Source organism: Notamacropus eugenii, chromosome 4 (genome assembly GCF_028372415.1).
Source record: "Notamacropus eugenii isolate mMacEug1 chromosome 4, mMacEug1.pri_v2, whole genome shotgun sequence".
NCBI classification, from domain to species: domain Eukaryota; kingdom Metazoa; phylum Chordata; class Mammalia; order Diprotodontia; family Macropodidae; genus Notamacropus; species Notamacropus eugenii.
Genome location: NC_092875.1, coordinates 108642885 through 108664925, shown reverse-complemented (window position 1 = coordinate 108664925; position 22041 = coordinate 108642885). Strand labels below are relative to the sequence as shown.

The window sequence follows — 22041 nt, the reverse complement described above, 5'->3', positions numbered from 1 at the left end:
TTGGTGATAAGACAGGGCTCATGTCTTAAGAATTTCTTTTCTTTTCAGCCTCAGAAGAGCCAGGGGACACGTCATTATCACATCTGAATCTCTGCTGAATATATGAAAATCTTGTCTCTGAAGATTTATCCACATTTTATGTCTATTGAGGCATTATCAGTATGTTGTGTCGGAGAGAAACATTTCCAGGTTCCTGCAAAGGTTGATTATAAAAATAAGAATACTAGAAGCCAGAAGAGACCTTGGGTGAGAGAAGACATTACACTTGAAAAAAATATAACAACATCGTTTGTTGGAATGGACTTTAGGGGTTATATAAGCCAACCCTTACTGGAAAAATGAAGAAATTTTCTCTGAAACACCATAAATTTTAATATTTGCAAACTTTTTCCTCCCAATAATCATTTTGAGCTGCTAATATTATTGTCTTCATGCTACAGATGAGAAAATTAAACCTGAGTATTTGAGCCCAAATACAAGTTCTGCAAACTGCCTCCTAGGGAAGGATGACTCACTCCAACCCTCACAGTAGAGGAATGTCTTTCTGAATGTCACATGGACCTTTAATAGCTGGGATCCTGAATTCAAGCACAGGCTTCTGATATGCACTCAAGTGTTCTCTCCACTGATCTACACAGCCTTCCATTGACAAAGGCTTCTTGGCTGCATTGAGTTTCAATAATTAATATTTGTTTAATTGAACTGAATTGAACTGAGTTGAGCAAATACTCTTCATCATGTCTTGTTTCCTTCAACAGGCAGCTGATTCATTTCTATTCGGTGGATGAAAGCTATGCTTGCATTTGTTCTGATCAGTAGGTTGATGGATAACATTTGTAGAACTGACCAAGGCCTTGGACACTGTTACTGGTCAGGGCTTATGGAAAGTTATGTCAAAATTTGATTGCCCAAAGAAGTTCATCAATACTGTATGTCAATTTCACAATGGCATGTTTGCCCTGGTTCTGGACCATGGACAAAGCTTTCGTGCCTTCCCACTAATGAGTGGAGTGAAACACGGCTGTGTGCTTGTTCCCATGCTTATTAGCATGATGTTTTCAGCCATCTTGACTAATGTTTTCAATGAGGATGAGCATGGCATCAAGGTGAACTACCATACTGATGGCAAGTTCTTCAATTTGAAAAGGCTACAAGCCGAGACCAAAGTGGAGAGAGTGTTGGTGCATGATTTTCTGTTTGCAGATGATTGTGTACACAGTGCAGCTTCTGAAGCTGAGATGAAACAAAGTATGGATTAATCCTCTGTTGCCTGTGCTAATCTTGGCCTAATAATTAATACCAAGGAAACACAGGTTCTCCAACAGCCACCACCACACTATCCATATGTGGAACCATTGGTTACAACAAATGAGCACAATGACAATGAGGTGGATGCAGACATTGACAGAGCTCACTCACTGTTTGGGAGGCTCTGAAGAAACGTTTGGAAGAGAAGAGGTATGAGATTGACTACCAAACTGAAAGTCTACAGAGCCATTGTTCTGCCCTCATTGTTGTGTGCTTGTGAAACATGGACACTCTACCAGTGCCATGCCAAGAAACTGAACTGCTTCCATTGAAACTATCTTAGGAAGATTCTGAGGATCACCTGGCAGGATAAGGTAGCAGACACTGAAGTCCTTGCAAAAGCTGAAGTGGCAAGTATTCAAACTGTGCTTCAGAGGGTGTAACTCTGATTGGCTGGCCAAGATGTTTGAATGCACAATGTTAGCTTCCCCAAAAGACTATTTTATGGAGAACTCTCATGGGGCAGGAGATCACATGGTGGCCAGAAGAAACGATACCAGGACACTCTCAAGAACTTTGGATTTGACTGTGCAACATTGGAGACACTTGCACAGGACTGCTCAGCATGGCATGTCCACATCAGAAAGGGCTTTGAGCACTTTGAGCAAAGCAGGATTGAGACAGCACAAAGCAAACTCAGGATGTGGAAATTTGGGATATTTGCCCCAAATATTCACATGGACAATCTATGCTCCACCTATGGTAGAGCATGCTGAGCTCATATTGGTGTGATCAGCCATAGTCAGACCCACTGAAATTCCACTTTATCTTGGAAATCCCATCCTAAAAAACAAACAAACAAAAGCAAAAAAAAAAAATCCTTATTCCAAGAGCATCCTTGTAAAAATCCCCACTTTCAAGAACATCACTGTAAAAAAAGAATCCCTCTTCAAAGACACCCTCTTGCTCCACATGGAAACAGATTCCAGAGAGGCTCTTTGCAACTAAATACACCTACTCATGCAAGTTTTGCTTTCATCTGGACTCCAACAATGACATTTTCCATAGCCAGCTATTGTGCTAACAGCCTAACAACTGAATTTTTATCGAGTTTCCTAAGTACTAAGTTTTATCTAGAACAGTCATTTAATCGTAGAAACAACACTGGCCTTTTCTAAAGCTTTAAAACCAAGAATTGACCTACAGCTAAATACATGGCTGCCAATATCCTGTGATGTTGAAGGGATGCTGAAGGAACCCTGAACTCACAATCCATGTTCCTCTTGGCCAGCTAAACGATTTCAACCTTTTATTTTTCCGGAGTCACAGAATCAGTATTGGAAGGAAAACCCCAAGTTCCTCTGAAATAATTCATATAACCCATCAACACAGAGACTCTTCAACAATACTTCCAATCAGCTAGAAGAGCAGGGAAAGGGAGTCTCTGAGGTTTCCTACTTCCACAGTGCTTATACAGAACCTGCTCCTCAAGTTCTGCCCAGAGCTGCCCTTAACCACCTGTCCACCTACACCTCCACTAACCCAACACTTCCTCCCTCCTCCAGTTCATGCAGCAGACGCAGCTCAGCAGCTACCTGCCCCGAGCTCTGCCTCTGCCACCCCCCCCCCCCAAGTTCAGCCCCAGTGGCTGCACAGCCTCCACTGCTGCCATGACCACATCGGCCCCTTCTCAGGTGTGGCAGAACTGCCACCAGGACTCGGAGGCCACCATCAACCACTAGATCAAACTGGAGCTCTTTGCCCCTTATGTGTAACTCTCCGTGTCTATTAATACTTTTACCAAGATGATGTAGCATTGAAGAACTTTGCGAAGTACTTCCTCTACCAGTCCCAGGAGGAGAAGGAGCATGCTGACAAGCTGATGAATCTCCAGAACCAGCTTGGCAGCCCCATCTTTCTAAGACATCAAGAAGCCACACGGAGGTCACTGGGAGAGTGGGCTGAATGCAGTGGGGTGTGCTCTGCACTTGGAAAAAAATGTCTGTCAGTGGTTACTGGAATTGCACAAGTTGACAACTGACAAGAATAACCACCATTTATGTGATTTCATCGAAACCCACTACTTAGATGAATAGGTAAAGTCCATCAGACAAATGGGTGATCACGTAGCCAACCTGGGCAAAATTGGGGCCCTAGAATCCGTCATGGAAGAATATCTTTTTGACAAGCACATCCTTGGAAACAGTGACACTGAGAGCTAAGTCACACCTGGTGTCCCCCACATCTGGGAACTGTGGACATAACCCTTACTGTATTTCAGTGCATGCATATTTTGGTTATCTGACCATAATTTGTACCAAAAAACTACCAACATTTACATCTCAATAAAGTGACTAGTTACTAATAGAAAAACAAAACAGAAAAAAGAAAGAAAGAAAGAAAGAAAGAAAAACAAGCCAATATCCTCAATCAATGCTTGTCTCAAACCTTTAAAGATCACCACTATGGTGAAGATCACCCATGATGACCTGAGGAATCTCATTGCATTTTGGACAACCTTCATTATTAGAAAGTCTCCTCTTTTCATGGAGCTGAAAACTCTACAATTTATTCCCTCAGGTAAGAGGATTTTCTTTCTGAAGACCCTGTTCATATGCAATCATGTCTGGGGAAGTATCATTAACACTTGGAGCTTAGTTGAGTTTCTCTGGTTTCTGGTTGTCCCTTAGGGGAATAGGGAAGGCTGTGAATGGGACACAGACCTGGGCAATGTTCATATGATAAGGTTATGTCAATGCAGGGAGTAGGGGCTCTATCAGTAGATAGAATGCTGAGCCTGGGATTGGAAGACCTGAGTACAAATTCAGCCTCAGACACTACCAGCTTATTCCCCCTGGGCAATTCACTTAACCTCCATTTCCCTTAATCCACTGAGGTTTGCAAATGGCAAACCACACCATGACCTTTGCCAAGAAAATCTCATGGACTCTATGGTCCACATGGCCACAGTCAGACACAAGTGAACAATACCAAGAAGAGGTATAGCAGAAAACACAAAGAGCTGAGAAAAAGTGGGCCTGGACTTAAGTCTGGAATCTTACACTTACTACCTGGATGACCTTTCTGGGCCTTGAGTCTTTAATATTCAAAACTGGCAGATTGAATAAGAGATCTTAAGGACTCTTTCACATTATACAAGTCTAAAATTTCTTACAACTCTTAACTGAGCAATTAAATACTCCAGTTCTGGAATGGAATTCTCTTCACTTTAAATACATCTACAATGGTAGGTTTCCCATTTTCTCTTTAGTAGAATATTTCCCATGCCAACTGTGTCTACAGATTCCCTTGATTCCCTTACTTAAGCTCCCTGGCAGAGGAGTTCATTGTCAGGGCTTGAGGAATTCTGTGCTTTCACCTGCTGAACTCACAATAGTTTGTCCTTGGTGATAAGACAGGGCTCATGTCTTAAGAATTTCTTTTCTTTTCAGCCTCAGAAGAGCCAGGGGACACGTCATTATCACATCTGAATCTCTGCTGAATATATGAAAATCTTTTCTGTGAAGATTTATCCACATTTTATGTCTATTTAGGCATTATCGGTACATTGTGTCAGAGTGAAACATTTCCAGGTTCCTGCAAAGGTTGATTATAAAAATAAAAATACTAGAAGCCAGAAGAGACCTTGGGTGAGAGAAGAGATTACACTTGAAAGAAATTTAACACCATCGTGTGGTGGAATGGACTTTGGGGGTTATATAAGCCAATCCTTATTGGAAAAATGAAGAAATTTTCTCCAAAACACGATTAATTTTAATATTTGCAAACTTTTTCCTCCCAATAATCATTTTGAGCTGCTAATATCATTGTCTTCATGCTACAGATGAGAAAATTAAACCCGAGTATTTGAGCCCAAATACAAGTTCTGCAAACTGCCTCCTAGGGAAGAATGACTTCAAATCTCAAAGTAGAGGAATGTCTTTCTGAATGTCACATGGACCTTTAATAGCTGGGATCCTGAATTCAAGCACAGGCTTCTGATATGCACTCAAGTGTTCTCTCCACTGATCTACACAGCCTTCCATTGACAAAGGCTTCTTGGCTGCATTGAGTTTCAATAATTAATATTTGTTTAATTGAACTGAATTGAACTGAGTTGAGCAAATACTCTTCATCATGTCTTGTTTCCTTCAACAGGCAGCTGATTCATTTCTATTCGGTGGATGAAAGCTATGCTTGCATTTGTTCTGATCAGTAGGTTGATGGATAACATTTGTAGAACTGACCAAGGCCTTGGACACTGTTACTGGTCAGGGCTTATGGAAAGTTATGTCAAAATTTGATTGCCCAAAGAAGTTCATCAATACTGTATGTCAATTTCACAATGGCATGTTTGCCCTGGTTCTGGACCATGGACAAAGCTTTCGTGCCTTCCCACTAATGAGTGGAGTGAAACACGGCTGTGTGCTTGTTCCCATGCTTATTAGCATGATGTTTTCAGCCATCTTGACTAATGTTTTCAATGAGGATGAGCATGGCATCAAGGTGAACTACCATACTGATGGCAAGTTCTTCAATTTGAAAAGGCTACAAGCCGAGACCAAAGTGGAGAGAGTGTTGGTGCATGATTTTCTGTTTGCAGATGATTGTGTACTCAGTGCAGCCTCTGAAGCTGAGATGAAACAAAGTATGGATTAATCCTCTGTTGCCTGTGCTAATCTTGGCCTAATAATTAATACCAAGGAAACACAGGTTCTCCAACAGCCACCACCACACTATCCATATGTGGAACTATTGGTTACAACAAATGGAGAAGTTTTGAAAGCTGTGAATAAATTCACTTACCTTGGTAGTGTACTTTCCAGGGATTAACACAATGACAATGAGGTGGATGCACACATTGACAGAGCTAGCTCAGTGTTTGGAATGCTCTGAAGAAAAGTTTGGGAGAGAAGAGGTATGAGACTGACTACCAAACTGAAAGTCTTCAAAGCCATTGTGATGACCTCATTGTTGTGTCCTTGTGAAACAAGGACAGTTTCTACCAGTGCCATGCCAAGAAACTGAATCACTTCCATTGGAACTATCTTCGGAAGATTCTGAGGATTACCTGGCAGGATAAAGTAGGACACACTGGAGTCCTTGCTAGAACTGAACTACCAAATATTCAAACTATGCTTGAGAGGGTGTAACTCTGATGGACTAGCCAAGATGTCTGAATGCACAATGTTGACTTGCCAAAAAGACTATTTTATGGAGAATTCGCATGGGGCAGGAGATCACATGGTGGCCAGAAGGAATGATACCAGGACACTCTCAAAACTGTGGATTTATCTGTGCAACGTTGGAGACACTGGCACAGGACCTCTCAACATGGCAGACCCACATCACAAAGGGTGCCATGTGCTTTGAGCAAAGCAGAATTGAAACAGCACAAAGCAAACGCAAAATATGGAAATTTGGAAATATTCACCCCAAATACTCACATTGACTCTTTGTGTCCCACCTGTGGCAGAGCATTGTGAGCTCATATTGGTATGATCAGCCACAGTCAGACACACTGAAATTCCACTTTATCTTCGAAATTCCATCCAAAAAAAAAAAAAACATAAAACAAACATAAGTCACACAAACAAACAAAAAAACCTTCTTCCAAGAGCATCCTTGTAAATGTCCCCACTTCCAAGAACATCACTGTAAAAAAAGAATCCCTCTTCCAAAGGCATCCTTCTGTTCCACATGGAAACAGATTCTAAAGAGGCTCTTTGCAAGCAAATGCACCTACTCATGCAAGTTTTGCTTTCATATGGACTCCAACAGTGACATTTTCCAGGGCTAGCTATTGTGCTAACAGCCTAACAACTGAATTTTTGTCCAGTTTCCTAAATACTCAGCTTTGTCTAGAACAGGCATTTAATCATAGAAACAATACTGGACTTTTCTAAAGCTTTCAAACCAAGAATTGACCTACAGCTAAATACATGGCTGCCAATATCCTGTGATGTTGAAGGGATGCTGAAAGAACCCTGAACTCACAATCCATGCTCCTCTTGTCCAGCTAAATAATTTCAACCTTTTATTTTTCCGGAGTCACAGAATCAATACTGGAAGGAAAACCCCAATTCCTCCGAAATAATTCATATAACTCATAAATACAGAGACTCTTCAACAAGAATCCCAATCAACCAGAAGAGCAGGGAAAGGGAGTCTCTGAGGTTTCCTACTTCCACAGTGCTTATACAGAACCCGTTCCTCGATTTCTGCCCAGAGCTGCCCTTACCCACCTGTCCACCTACACCTCCACTAACCAACTCTTTGTCCTTCCTCCCTTTGATGCGACAGAAGCAGCTCAGCTGCCCCAGACCCTGGCCCCTGGCCTCAGGTGCCTGTGCTGCATCCACCACGTCTCCAACTTCAGCCCCAGCCACTACACAGTCTGCACTGCTGCCATGACCACATCGGCTCCCTCTCAGGTGCGGCAGAGCTATCACAGGGACTCAGAGGCTGCTGTAAAAGGATACATCAAATGGGAGTTCCATGCCTCCTATGTCTATCTGCTCATGTCTTACTACTTTGACCAAGATGATGTAGTGTTGAAGAACTTTGGGCAGTACTTCCTCCACCAGTCCCAGGAGGTGAAACTCCAGAATCAGGTTGGCAGCCCCATCTTTCTGCAAGACATAAAGAAGCTACACCGAGGTCACTGGGAGAGTGGGCTGAAAGCACTGGAGTGTGCTCTGCACTTGGAAAAAAATGTCAGTCAGTTGTTACTGGAATTGCACAAGCTGACCACTGACAAGATTGACCCCCATTCCTGTTTTTTCATTGAAACCCACTACTTGGACGAACAGGTGAAGTCCATCAGACAACTGGCTGATCCCATAACCAACCTAGGCAAAATGGGGGCCCCACATTCTGGCATGGAGGAATGTCTTTTTGACAAGCACACCCTTGGAGACAGTGACAATGAGAGCTAAGTCATACCTGCCTTCCCCTACACCTAGGAACTGTGGCCATGACTCTTACTGTATTTGAGTGCATGCATATGTTGGTTATCTCCCATAATTTGTATCAAAAAACTACTACCATTTACATCTAAATAAAGTGACTAGGCACTAATACAAAAAAAACAAAAAAAGAAAAACAAGACAATATCCCCAATCAATGCTTATCTGTAACGTTGAAAAACCACCACAATGGTGAAGATCACCCAAGATGACCTGAAGAATCTCATTGCATTTTGGACAGCCCTCATTATTAGATGGACTTCTCTTTTCATGGAGCTGAAAACTCTACAATTTATTCCCTAAGGTAAGTGGATTTTCTTTCTCAGACACCCTGTTCATATGCAGTCATGTCTGGGGAAGGGGTTAATACATGAACACTTGGAGCTTAGTTGAGTTTCTCTGGTTTCTGGTTGTCCTTTAGGGGAATAGGGAAGGCTGTGAATGGGATATAGACCTGGGCAAGGTTCATATGATGAGGTTGTGTCAAATCAGGGAGTAGGGCCTCTATGAGTACATAGAGTATTGAGTCTGGGATCAGAAGACCTGAGTACAAATTCAGCCTCAGACCCTACCAGCTCTATCATCCTGGGCAATTCATTTAACCACGATTTCCCTTAATCCACTGGGGTTTGGAAATGGCAAACCACTCCATTATCTTTGCCAAGAAAACCTCATGGATTCTATGGTCCACATGGCCACAGTCAGACACAAGTGAACAATACGAAGAAGAGGTATAGTAGAGAACACAAAGAGCTGAGAAGGAGTGGGCCCAGGCTTAAGTCTGGGATCTTACACTGACTATATAGGTGACCTTTCTAGGCCTTGAGTCTTTAATATTCAAAACTCGTAGGTTGAATAAGAGATCTTAAGGACTTTTTCACATTTTACAAGTCTAAAATTTCTTACAGTTCTTAACTGAGCAATAAAATATTTACTACAGTTCTGCTATGGAATTCTCTTGGTTTTAAACAGATCTAACAATGGTAGGTGTCCTGTTTCCTTCTTTAGTAGAATATTTCCCATGCCACTTGTGTCTATCGATTCCCTTGATTCCCTTACTTAAGCTCCTTAGCAGAAGACTGCTTTGTCAGGGCATTAGAAATTCTATGCTTTCACCTGCTGAACTCACAATAGTTTGTCCTTGGTGATAAGACAGGGCTCATGTCTTAAGAATTTCTTTTCTTTTCAGCCTCAGAAGAGCCAGAGGACATGTCATTATCAGCTCTGAATCTCTGCTGAATATATGAAAATCTTTTCTGTGAAGATTTATCCACATTTTATGTCTATTGAGGCATTATCGGTACGTTGTGTCAGAGTGAAACATTTCCAGGTTCCTGCAAAGGTTGATTATAAAAATAAAAATACTAGAAGCCAGAAGAGACCTTGGGTGAGAGAAGAGATTACACTTGAAGGAAATTTAACACCATCGTGTGGTGGAATGGACTTTGGGGGTTATATAATCCAACCCTTATTGGAAAAATGAAGAAATTTTCTCCAATACACCATTAATTTTGATATTTGCAAACTTCTTCCTCCAAACAATCATATTGAGCTTCTAATGTCATTGTTTTCATGCTACAGATGAGAAAATTACACCTGGGTATTTGAGCCCAAATCTAAGTTCTGCAAACTGGCTCCTAGGGAAGGATGACTCCAACCCTCAAAGTGGAGAAATGTCTTTCTGAATGTCACATGGTGCTTTAATAGCTGGGATCCAGAATTCAAGCACAGGTTTCTGATATGCAATCAAGTGTTCTCTCCACTGACCTACACAGACTTCCATTGACAAAGGCTTCCTGGCTGCATTGAGTTTGCATAATTAATATATGTGTTTAATTGAACTGAATTGAACTGAGTTGAGCAAATATTCTTCATTATGTCTTTCTTCATTCAACAGGCAGCTGGTTCATTTCTATTCTGTGGTTGAAAACTATGCATTTCTTCTGATGAGTATGTTGATGGATACCATTAATAAATCTGACCTTTTGACACTGTTACTGGTGAAGGCTTATGGAAAATTATGTCAAAATTTGATTTCCGAAAGAAGTTCATCAATATTGTATGTCATTTTCACGATGGTATGTTTACCCTGGTTCTGGACAATGGACAAAGCTTTCCTGACTTTTCCCATTCACCAGTGGACTGAAACAGGGCTGTATGCTTCTTCCCATGATTATTAGCATGATTGTTTTCAGCCTTGTTGACTAATTCTTTCATTGAGGATGAGCAGGGCATCAAGGTCAACTACCATACTGATTGTAAATTCTTCCATTTGAAAAGTCTACAAGCCAGGACCAAAGTGGAGGGAGTGTTGGAGCATGATTTTCTGTTTGCAGATGATTGTGCACTCAGTGCAGCCTCTGAAACTGAGAAACAAGCATGGATTAACCCTCTATTGCCTGTGCTAGTCTTGGCCTAATTGTTAATATCAGGGATACACAGGTGCGCCATCATCCACCACCACACTATCTGTATGTGGAACCATCAGGTACACCAAATGGAGAAGTTTTGAAAGCTGTGAATAAGTTCACTTTTCTTGGTAGTGTACTTTCCAGGAATGAAAACATTGACAATGAGGTTGTTACACACATTTCCAGAGCTCGCTCAACGTTTTGGAGGCTCTAAAGAAAAGTTTGGGCGAGAAGAGGTATTAGACTGACTACCAAACTGAATGTCTACAGAGCTATTGTGCTGGCCTCATTGTTGTGTGCTTGTGAAACATGGACAGTCTACCAGTGACATGCCAAGAAACTGAATCACTTCCATTGGAATTGTCTTAGGATGATTCTGAGGATCATCTGGCAGGATAAGGCAGCAGACACTGAAGTCCTTCCTGGAGCTGAACTGCCAAGTATTCAAACTATACTTCAGAGGGTGCAACTGTGAAGAGCTGGCCAAGATGTTTGAATGCAAAATGTTGTCTTGCCAAAAAGTCTATTTTATGGAGAACTCACATGGGGCAGGTGATTACATGGTGGCCAGAAGAAAAGATACAAGGACGCTCTCAAGGTCTTTCTCAAGAACTTTGAATTTGACTGTGCAACATGGGATACACTGGCACAGGACCACTCAGCATGGCTTGCACACATCAGAAAGGGTGTTGTGCACTTTGAGCAAAACAGGATTGAGACAGCACAAAGCAACCGCAGGATGCAGAAATTTGGAATATTCACCCCAAATATTTACATGGACTATCTCTGCTCCACCTGTGGTAGAGCATTCTGAGCTCATATTGTTATTATCAGCCACAGTAGGACACACTGAATTTCCACTTTATGTTGGTGATGTGATTTTGGTCCTCTTTGAAGACAAAGGACAAGAACCACCCAACCAACCAATGCTGATGTTGACAATTGCTGGTAAGTGAATATTTTTTTTTGAAATCCAGCATGAAGGGAGAAATATCTAACTAGCTTAAAAGATGTCCTTTTGAATGAGGTCTTAGTCTTATTGAGAATATGGGGGAGGGGGGAGAACTTGTGATACACAGGTGATACTTTCCTCTAAGTGCCATCCTGTGTGCTTCTCTTAGCTCAAGATGGATTTACATCCTTCAAGTCTCACCCTCTCCAGATTCAATTTGATTCAACCACTACTTATTAGCATAAGTGCCTGCTGTTGAAGTATGAGAACTAGGCTCAGAATCAGGAAAAACTTGGTTCAGTTTCCATTTCCGAAATAAAATGATTGTATAGTCAATTCATTTAAGCCCTATATAACAGGCACCTCTCCATGTCTGCAAGCTGTGGATGAGTTGCTATCTGTATCAGTACAGGGTATCTCCTTACTGTGTGGTCCCTATGCCACAAGTAAAATCACAAGTCCAGACCTTCCAAAAATAGTCAAGGCATTGTTCTTGGTTCTGAGTATTCAAATTCAACATAAAGAAACAATGCTTTCCCTCCAGTAATTTATATTCAGATGAGGAATGGGAGGAGATAATGCATGCCAGTATAAAGCCTCTCCCAAATACTCCAGACTGCACTGGTCTCTCCTGCTCTGAACTAGAATCAGAGAAATTTCATACTGAGAAGACTTCTTTGAGGAATGAAGACAATCATTTAACCAGCAAGAGATCTGAGCAGCTTCTTACTGCAAAATCTACAGAATCAGAATATCAAAAGAAAGGAAGAGCATGGATGCCAAATAATAGAGGATTACAGCTGACTCCATAAGGTAGGAAAGTAGAACTCTGCATAAGATAAAAACTCCATGAGGAAAACTGAGAGTCTAACTCAGGACACTTATATGCGTTAGAGCAAGTGGGCCCACAGGCTCATAAACACACACACATGCACACACGCACACATATACACATATACACACACACTTCCAGACAACTCCACATGCCCACAAAAGTGACCACAAAGGAGTTCACAAGCTTATAACTCAGGGTGTTTTCTTAAGCATACCACACTACAGGGAGTGTGCCCAAATCCTATCCTGATCCAGCAAAAATCAGAAGACAGTGATTTTACCCTGTCACACAGGATAGAAAAATGACAGCCAGTTGAAAGCCTTGGGGGCAGTAAGAGACTTATATGCAGGACAATAAGACACATAAGGAATCTAATACACACATATACACACATAATACAGATATATATGGAATGTAAGGACACAGACATACATGTTTGTGTTTGGTTAAGCAAATGGATCCAAAAAGGTTTGATCATTGGGTTGATATCAACCTAAGCAAAAGTCCCTAGTGGAGTGTTCTAGGGATGTGTCAAGATATGATATGTACCGATGAGGTACTTGATCATGCTGTATAAAAGTTCATTGAAAGAGCTGGGAATGTTAATCCTGGAGAAGAGAAGCCAAAGGACTGTCTTAGAGAAGAGATATTAGATTTGACGTGCGAGGGTAAAACTAAGGGGACAAGGCTGAAGTGGAGGATCAGTGTAAGGACAAATATTCTAATCACTAGAGCTAGCCAAAGGTCAGAGGCACTGTCCCTGGGGGCCATCCAGCTTTTGCTTCCTTCAGCAAGTCTTCAAGGAGACTTGGGTATGAATCCTGGTACTGTGTGACCTTGGACAAAATCATGTCACCTGTCTGGGCCTCAGTTTCTTCACCTATTAAAAAAAGAGTTTGACCTCAATGATCTCTAAGATTCCTTCTAGGTGTAACATTCTGTATTCTACACTCCAAGGTCTTCTGTAGTCTAACTAGAACTAAGGCTATCTTGTAAGAATCCATGCTCTTCCTTCAAACTCTGATTCTAAACATAATTTGTCTAGAGGGGGGTAGCTATATGTGACTCTTCTACTGGGAGAAAACACATATTCTTCTTGATCCAGAGCTGGATGCTCCCTTAGATGTAATCTAGTCCAACCCCCTTGTTTTACAGAGGAGGAGACAGGTCCATGAGGTTAAGCAGGTCACACAGACAATCCCTACAAGTGGGATTGGAACTCAGGTCCTTTGAGTCTAAATCCAGGACTCTTTCCACTCTAACAACGTGCTTTAGTTATTCTAGTAACAAATAAACAAGGATTTCTTACCTTTAATTACTCAAGCTTTAATTTTCTCTCCAATCATGTGTCCAGTTATTATTTCCAGCACCAAAAATCTTATGAAGACACTGCTGAATTGAACTGAAGCTGAAACATAATCAATCTTTCCACTGATGTCACTTCTAACAACTTCAACATTACTTGTGGTGAGTGAAATTCATTTCACTAAGTCTGAAGTATCCTGGGTAGGTACATGGTGATTCTAGTGTAAGTGGAGTGCTTGGGAATACAAAGAACTTCTCTTCCTTCCCAGGATACCCACTGTCCAAGGGGCACAGAAGTTGACCCAAGGGATTTCCTCTCCTATTCTATCATGCTTTCTGGGGCTAAGACCAGTTGGAAATGCAATGGTGATGAATTTGATGGGCATTGCCCTGGCATCCTACTTACAGCACCCATTCTTCCCTCATAGGACTCAAAGTTTATATAGCTGGGAGGGATCAAAGAGGTGAGGTCATCTAAAGGGAAGTGAAGTGAGTTGGGGAGTTTTCTCAATCCTCTCCATTTGTTGGTCATCTCTCCAGATTCCAAGGATCCTTGTGAACATCTTCTATGTAATTGTGATAAAATTGCCTTTGAGTGTTTTCTTCATTCACACATCAGCTCCTCTCTCAATGGCCTTGATGTTGCCTTCTACATACCCAAGGTCACAGGTAAGAAAACTAGATTGGGTTTGTCAGTTTCCTCAACTACACTTCTGTATGAGCTAACATCTCCATGTTTTTAGGTCCCACGTAGCCTGTCTCCGTAACGAAGGGAGTAACAAGTGCCTTGTCTGGCCTTAAATCTGGGGACTCAGACGTTCAGACTTTGGAACTGATCCCTAAAGAGACGAGGAAAAGGTGAGTAGGAAAACCAGCACTGCCCTTAGATCCAATTAGAGAGAGCCCCTGCTGTCCATATAGATATGAGAGAGCTATTAAATAACTGGAAGGAGGGTTTGGATTCTGAGCTCCAAACTGGCACTATTGTAATATTGAATCCAAGGTGACTATGTTTGGCTGAACTAAATGTGTGTATAATACATGAGTATATATGTGTATGTAACTATATGACTGTATATAATACATGTGTATATATGTGTGTGTATGTGTGCATGTATGTGTTTGAAAGAGACAGACAAACAGACAGAGAGATAGAGAGCATCTTGGTAGGGTCTCACCCTGGTCTGTATGGCAAACTCAAGATATAAGATGAAAAGAGTTTATTAACACAAGAAAGCAGCAGCATTCTTTGCACTTCTTGGTGTGTATACGATATGTTGATAATGCTCCCTGTTGGCCTTCTTTCCCTGTACAAAAAGCGTCCTTTATTTGATTACAAGCTCCTTGAGGGCAGGGATTGTCTTTTCCTCATTAGTAATCCCAGCATTTAGCACGGTGCCTGGCATACAGTAGGGATGTATTCAATGTTTATTGAACTGAACTGAACTGAAAAGGGCATGCATATAGACATAAATATATACACGCTGAGACACATATATACATGTATATTAACGTATACACATATATGTGCAAAGTTAGTTACTTGGGATGAGTCAACTTCAGTGACTCCTGTTTAAAACCTTATTTAGACCTTGAATATGTAGCAGTTAATCTTTATAAGATGTCCTGTGCATGTCCACTAACCAACCTCATCTCCTCATAACTACACGTACCAATCAAAATTATTTTGCCCTTATAAAAAAGTTGCTTATTCCTATCTACAAAAAGAATACCAGTTTCAATAGAGTTTTGCCACACCCAATGCTGTTGTAACCTGTGGCACATCAGCATTTTAACAGCTGCCTTCAGTTCCTTAACGAGTAAGTTATGGGACTCAGGCACCCTGGGTCAACATGGAAGACATTTTTGTAGGGACAAGACTTTTCTAGTATCATTCAACCATTGCGCCCACATGTAAGGCCTGCTCTGCATGAGAAGCCATCATCCTATTCACACAGTGTGCATGAAGCCTTCCTGGCTTGGTCTGGAGATCCCCACTGGGATGGAATCTATTGCCATGGTATAAATTGTTCTCCAGGTTCTACTCATTTCACTCTGTGTTAGCCCAAAGAAGTCTGGTCAGGGTTCTCTGAGAATATCCCTTTTGTCATTTTTAGATGTAAGATAATATTCCACTACAGTTATGTACAATAATTTATTCAACCATTCCTCATTTGGTGGTGACCTCCTTGGTTTCTAGTTCTCTGTTTTAGTGAAAAGAGCTGCTACAAATACTTTGTATATATGGGTCCATTTGCTTTGCCTTTGATCTCTGTTTGGATATGTGCCTAGCAATAGTATCCTCAAGAGTATGTACACTTCAGTGAATCTGCAACTTTTTTTTTCAATCTAATCACCTTTTGCCTTTTAATGTATTTTTAAAAGAGATTTCAATTGATATCTTTTGTGTTAGACTGTAAGTTCCTAGAGAGTAGGAATCATTTTGTGGCCTGTCTTTGTATATTCAGTCCTTAGTACAGTTTCTGGTAGATAGTTGGTGCTTAATATATGCCTATTGATCTGACTGATTTTTACATTAGTTAGATTTCCCATGCATCCCTTCCCCATTCCATAACCTTTTGAGGAAAGAGAACTATTTCTCTATAATAGGCCTCAACCTATGTTCCCAACATTAATACACTTTACACCCTTTCACAGGCTCTAAATTCAGCCACACTGTCCTACTGGCTTCTTCCCACACCTGACACTCCATCTACCTTTGCATGTACTACTTTCCATGCTTAGAATGTTCTTCCTCCTCATCTCCAACTTTGAATTTCCATGACTTCCTTCATGTCTCATATCCAATGTATGCATCTCCAAGGGGCCTTCCCTGGGCACCCCAGCTGTGAGTGCTTTCTCCATTCAGATTGCCTCTGATTTATTTCATATGCACCTGGGGTGCACCTGTTTCCTGACATTGCTATCGTTGGAATGTAAGTTTCTTGATTGGAGGGACTGCTTTTACCTTACTCTGCCCCCCCTATCACTTAGCATAGTGCCTGCCAATACTAGCAGTCAGAAATGTTGACCCTCTGAGTCTAAATGGACACTGATTATCCTACTTGAACTCTGCTGAGATAAACCAGCAGCCATGCTGTTGGCTGCATCAAATTCTGCTTAAAAGTGTTCAACAATTCACCTCTTACTTGTGGGGAGTCCAATAAATTTTCAATCAATAAATTCTATGCCTGGTTTACAAGAGAGCTTTATTAATACATTGCTTTTATTTCCTTAAATGAGGAGATGTAGGAGTTTGTTTTTAAAGAGAAAACAAAGTTGTGCCTGGACACTTGGTACTTTGGAACAGTAAAGGTTTTGCTTTGTTGTAGGTGGTACTTTTCACATCATTGTTGCTTGGAAATAGGGAAGAAATTTGGCTGAGAGTTAGAGAGGAGTTCAAAAAGTGACACGTGAGAATCACAAAATAAAATGTAAGTGATCCCATGGAGGGTGTTGTTCAGGTCAAGCTAGCAGGGAATCATTGAGTATCTGCTGCATGTTCCATGGCCCTACCCTTCAAACAGCTGAGTAATCTGGTTAGAGATAGGAAATACACACAAGAAAAAATATATATACATATATGTATATATATATACTTGTGTTTGTATGTATGTATACATACACATGTATAGATGTATGTATAAATACACAATAAAATAAATTTAAAATATTGTATAAAGTAATTATGCAATAAGGAAAAGACAAGAACAATTGACAAAGTAAAAGAAACTACAAGAACCCTAAGAAGACTATAAATAATGCAAACGTTAACTATACTAAACTTTTAAAAGTTCTAGTGGTGCCTGTTTTTCACACAATTGTTAATCCCCACCTACCCCAAGTCTCTATACAAATAGCAAAATTAATTCATATCCATTGACAAAACATGGTGCCATAATACATGTATATTCTGCCCCCACAGTCCCTTAGCTTTCTGTCAGATGTGTTTCATTATGTGCTCTCCAAAGCCTAGTTATTGTGCCTGATCTGAGCCTGACTGCCTTGTCTGGTTATTGTCATCATTGTGTATGTTCTCCTCATTCTTCTTATTTTGCTCTGAATTTTGATCTTCACATGGAGGCAGGATGGTCACCATCATCTTATGGTGACAGGATTTATGCTTCACTTAGGAGCAGGACTAGATGACTCTGAAGCTCCCTACTTCCATGAAGTTGCTATTTCAGATGACAACAGCTCTAACTGAAAGCACTGTTCCTCAATGCAGGAAGCCAAGAATGTTCATTGAACATCAGTTATATATTTCAGACACTCTGAGACCTATTAAGAAGCATACAATGGATGGAGATGATATTAGATGGAGCCAGTTGAAGGGAATAGGAATGTCTAAAGTGGAGCGGAGGAGGCTGTAGTGGAGCATGAGAGCTATTACCAAATACATGAAGGAATGGAATGTTGAAGGGTTATCCTTGTTTTGCTTAACCTAAGAAGATAGAACTAAAATCAACTGAAAGAAATTGCAAACAGGCAAATTGAGGAGAAATATGAGGGAAAATTTACTACAAATTTAAGTGGAATGAGTCACCTCCTCGAGTTATAACAATTTCCCTGTCAACGGAAGCATTTAAGTAGAAATTGATGACCACTTACTGGGGAATCTATAGAGGCAACAGGATAGGCTGCTCGGGGGTAGAGTGGTGTAGGCTACCTCTGTGATGACTTCCAACTTAAGAGACTATTCTTCCAAGAATGCAGAGCCCCTGTCCCTAAGTCACTGGCCATATAGCAGAGGAGATACTCAACCAATCAACATTCCTTCTGTGCCTATCATGCACTTTACACAGTGCTCAACTCTGAGCATAAAAAGAAAAAAATAGAAAGAGTCCTGCCTTCAAGGAGCATACATGGACAAATAAGAAGAATTAACAATGCAAAGCATCATATACTAAGGGTCAAATGAGTGGCACAGATAGTGTTTCCAGCAGGGTAGCCACTTAATGAAGCCTTGTAGAATTGTATTCAGGTGATCAAAGAGAGGAGAGATCACGTTCACCTGAGATCATCAGAGAAGTCTTTATGGAAGAAGTAAAATTTAAGTTGGACCTGGTATAAAAAAATTATCTTAGTTTCAGTTGAATGACAAGACGAAAAGCCAGGCAGCAAAAGGTGAAAAGTAAGGATCAGACTTGAAAAGTTTCATTGGGGAAAATCTTCACGGATGAGATGGAATTTGAGTTGACTTTTGAAAAATGGATAGGATTTGGAAATGCAAAGATTTCAGGCAATTGGGAAAGATGTTTTGCAAGTGAAAAAAAATGCAGAGTCGAGAAAGTACAAGACGAAGGTCAGTGAAGAAATATAGCTAAATCAAAGGCTATGTAAGAGAGAAAGAAGCCTGAAATGGTTAAGAGATGAAAACTGAAAATCAGGATCTCATCAAAGAACTGATAGATCAAGGGCAGCTTAGGCTACCAGGGGAAATACTAACAATATGATTAATAATGATAGAGAGATAAATGATACATATGTACATATGTAAATGTTAGATAGATAGACAGATACATGAGAGAGGATAGCATTTACTAAGCACTCAATATGTGCCAGTTACTGTGCCAAGTGCTAGTGATAAAAATACAATAAAAAAAAAGGCCTGTGCCTTCAAGGTTCTTACATTCTAATGTGTGAAGACAACATATAAATACAGTGCTGGGAAGGGGAAGAGGAGAAAGTACATGCTGGGATGGGTGTTGGGAGAGTGGAGATTTTATAGTTACAAAGTACCTTTGCACTTACCTTTCTCATCTGAGCCTAAGAACAGTTCTGTGAATCTCTGTCTGATATGTAGGGAAGCCCTTGAGACCTGATTTATGTCCTAATAGAACAATTGCCATTCCTATCTGACCCTCTGAAATTTAGTAAATTCAATTAATTGACCATTTATTCACTGCCTATTGTGTAAATATAACTATACTTGGTTCTAGGGCAGATGATCATTTTGTGTTCCTCCACATCAGTCATAATACAGCTGGTAAATTGTGTCTAGTTCTCTGCATTGCATAACACAAAGAACTCAGAAGGCTAGAGTAGATGAAGATACTGGAATCTTCAAATGTATTAAGGTCTGTCATGTAGAAGAGAAATCAAAAGTTTGTTTTACTTGATCCTAGAAGGCAAAACTAGTACTAAGGAGTAGAATTTACAAGGAAGAATACATTGGAAAAACATAAAAGTTTCCTAAATGTGAGTGTCCTGCTTAAGTGGACTAAGCTGCTTTGTAAGTTAGTGGGGGAGCTCTCCATGACTGGGAGTGTTGAAGTACAGGCTGTTGATAGCTTTGTATTAGGCAGAGGCTGGACAAGACTAATTCCAAAGTTCCTTCCAACTCCTCAGAGAGTTGAGAATCTAGCAGGGGATTCCATTTCCACACATTATATGATACAAAATTGTGCTAGAAGAAGTATTATGGTTCCCATATTTCTCTGTAAGAGGTGATGAAGTAGAAAGAATGCTCAACTTCAAATTTCAGAAGGTATGAGTTTGAATCCACATACTGCCACTTACTTTCTAGCAATGGGCAAGTCATGTAACTCTCTCAGCCTCAGTTTCTTTTTCTTTAAGATGGGGGTAATAATATTGTACTATCTATGTCCCAAGGCTATTGTAAAGAAAGCCTTGGTAAAATGTAAAGTTTTACTATATACTCATGAATTATTCTTAGTGAGAAGGATGTAACATTTGAGTTGTCCATTGTTTTGCCTTTGCTTCCTTAGGTAGAGGGCAGAGTCTGTGTGAGAAGCTTCTGTGCTCCTGTGATCAGACTGCTGCTGAGTGTATGGCCGCTGCAACCTTCAATGAGAGTCACAGGTTCTGGAGTAGATCCAGGTGCCAGGAGAATGGAGCACTGTGTGAAGACAGTCACCATGAATGGCCTTTGCCTTCCACTGGTTTAGGAACCAGGAGCTCAAGCTCTGATGAAAACTGCAATGAAGAGTCTGTTGCTTCCCTCACAGGGGGTTTCAGAAAAAAGAAAAGATTTTTGGGAAAGTCATTTGGCAATGCTGGTTCCAGGCCAGCCCGTGGACGATAATTTGAGTTTCCTTCATCGGTGAAAAACACCAAAAGCAGGTCATCTAGAGCTATATTATTCCAAATTTAAACTTTCTGAAGCCTTGGATGCCTCACCTGCTGAATCATAATAATAATGACTCTTCTACATTTTTCCCCCACAGGTGTGATGGGAAGATTGATTGAGAAAATAAAGAAGGTGCTTTGAAAGTTAGAATTCCTCCACACACATGAGACATCATTATTGCCAGACTTCTTAGAATACAAGATCAGAAGATTCTGGATGTACCTCTTTGTGTGATTTGTACTGCATATATTGTACCATGAAAATTAAATAAAAATTCAAATTAATTGTGTTTTTAGAACTTCATCATTTTAGTAGCACAAGTGCTACTGGGGGTATATATGGGAGAAGGGCTGAGAGGATCATTGCCTGAACACTTAACTTTGAATGCTATTCCTGGGAAAGTTGAGCCAATAATAAACCTAAAGTTAGCAGTTCAGGCAAGGAGAGAGTTAATTAAGTTATGTGCCACTTACTTTCAGGCAACTAGGTAGCACAATGGATAGAGTGCTGGGTCTGAAGTCAGACTCTCATCTTCCTGAGTTCAAATCTGGCCTTAGACACTTATTGTGTGACCCTGGGTAAGTCACAACCCTGTTTGCCTCAGTTTTCTCATGTGTAAAAGGAATTGAAGAAGGCAATGGCACATCATTCCCACATCTTTGCAAGAAAACTCTAAATAGGGTCATGAAGAGTCAGACACAAATGAGAAACAACTGAAGAGCAACAGTAAAAGCCCCACTTATACAGTAACACACATGTGACTGGGTAACTAGTTATTTCCCAGTCACAAAGGTACAAATGTAATGTGGGGCACTGAGAAGAACTGAGCTGGGAGGCAGAAGACCTACCTCATGGTGCAGTCCCTGAGCAAATTGCTTTCCCTTCCTGGTCCCCCATTAATTCCTCTGTAAAATGAGGGAATTGGACTCTTTTCTAGCTCTAAGAATATATGAGTACGATTCTACTCAATTTGACTTAGATTCACTACCTGCTTCAAGAGATTTCTTATATGGGATTGTATGTGAGGAGCACAGTTTAGTCTGTGCAAAAGATACTTCTTAAACAATAAAGTACATTTTTAACACTTTAAAAAGAAATCTCACTACATATGACTAGGCTTTTTTTTTTTTTTTGAGAGGATGCAGGCTTTCAGAGGCTTTGTGTAATTATAAACTGTATGCTTTTATTTGACTACTTAAAGCCTACGTACTTTAGCTAGGAAAATTTTT

At 40.6% G+C, this 22041-nt stretch overlaps 1 protein-coding gene and 1 long non-coding RNA gene across 4 annotated transcripts; both read left to right on the top strand.

Moving 5' to 3' along the window:
* On the top strand, positions 1 to 8514 carry LOC140500444 (ferritin heavy chain-like). Its single transcript, XM_072603045.1, has 2 exons — positions 1 to 3828; positions 4701 to 8514. Exon 2 carries the CDS (start codon positions 7659 to 7661, stop codon positions 8184 to 8186), a length of 528 nt encoding a protein of 175 aa, XP_072459146.1. The 5' UTR covers positions 1 to 3828; positions 4701 to 7658; the 3' UTR covers positions 8187 to 8514.
* A 907-nt stretch (positions 8515 to 9421) lies between these two features.
* On the top strand, positions 9422 to 21094 carry LOC140500443 (uncharacterized). Of its 3 annotated transcripts, none has more exons than XR_011965740.1 (8): positions 9422 to 11575; positions 12225 to 12392; positions 13769 to 13881; positions 14260 to 14388; positions 14463 to 14577; positions 17052 to 17153; positions 20451 to 20805; positions 20910 to 21094. It is a non-coding gene; the product is annotated as an uncharacterized lncRNA (long non-coding RNA). The 3 variants fall into 3 exon arrangements; XR_011965741.1 differs by having other exon boundaries at positions 11749 to 12392; XR_011965742.1 differs by lacking the exon at positions 17052 to 17153 and having other exon boundaries at positions 20910 to 21093.
* The last annotated feature ends 947 nt before the right edge of the window (positions 21095 to 22041 follow it).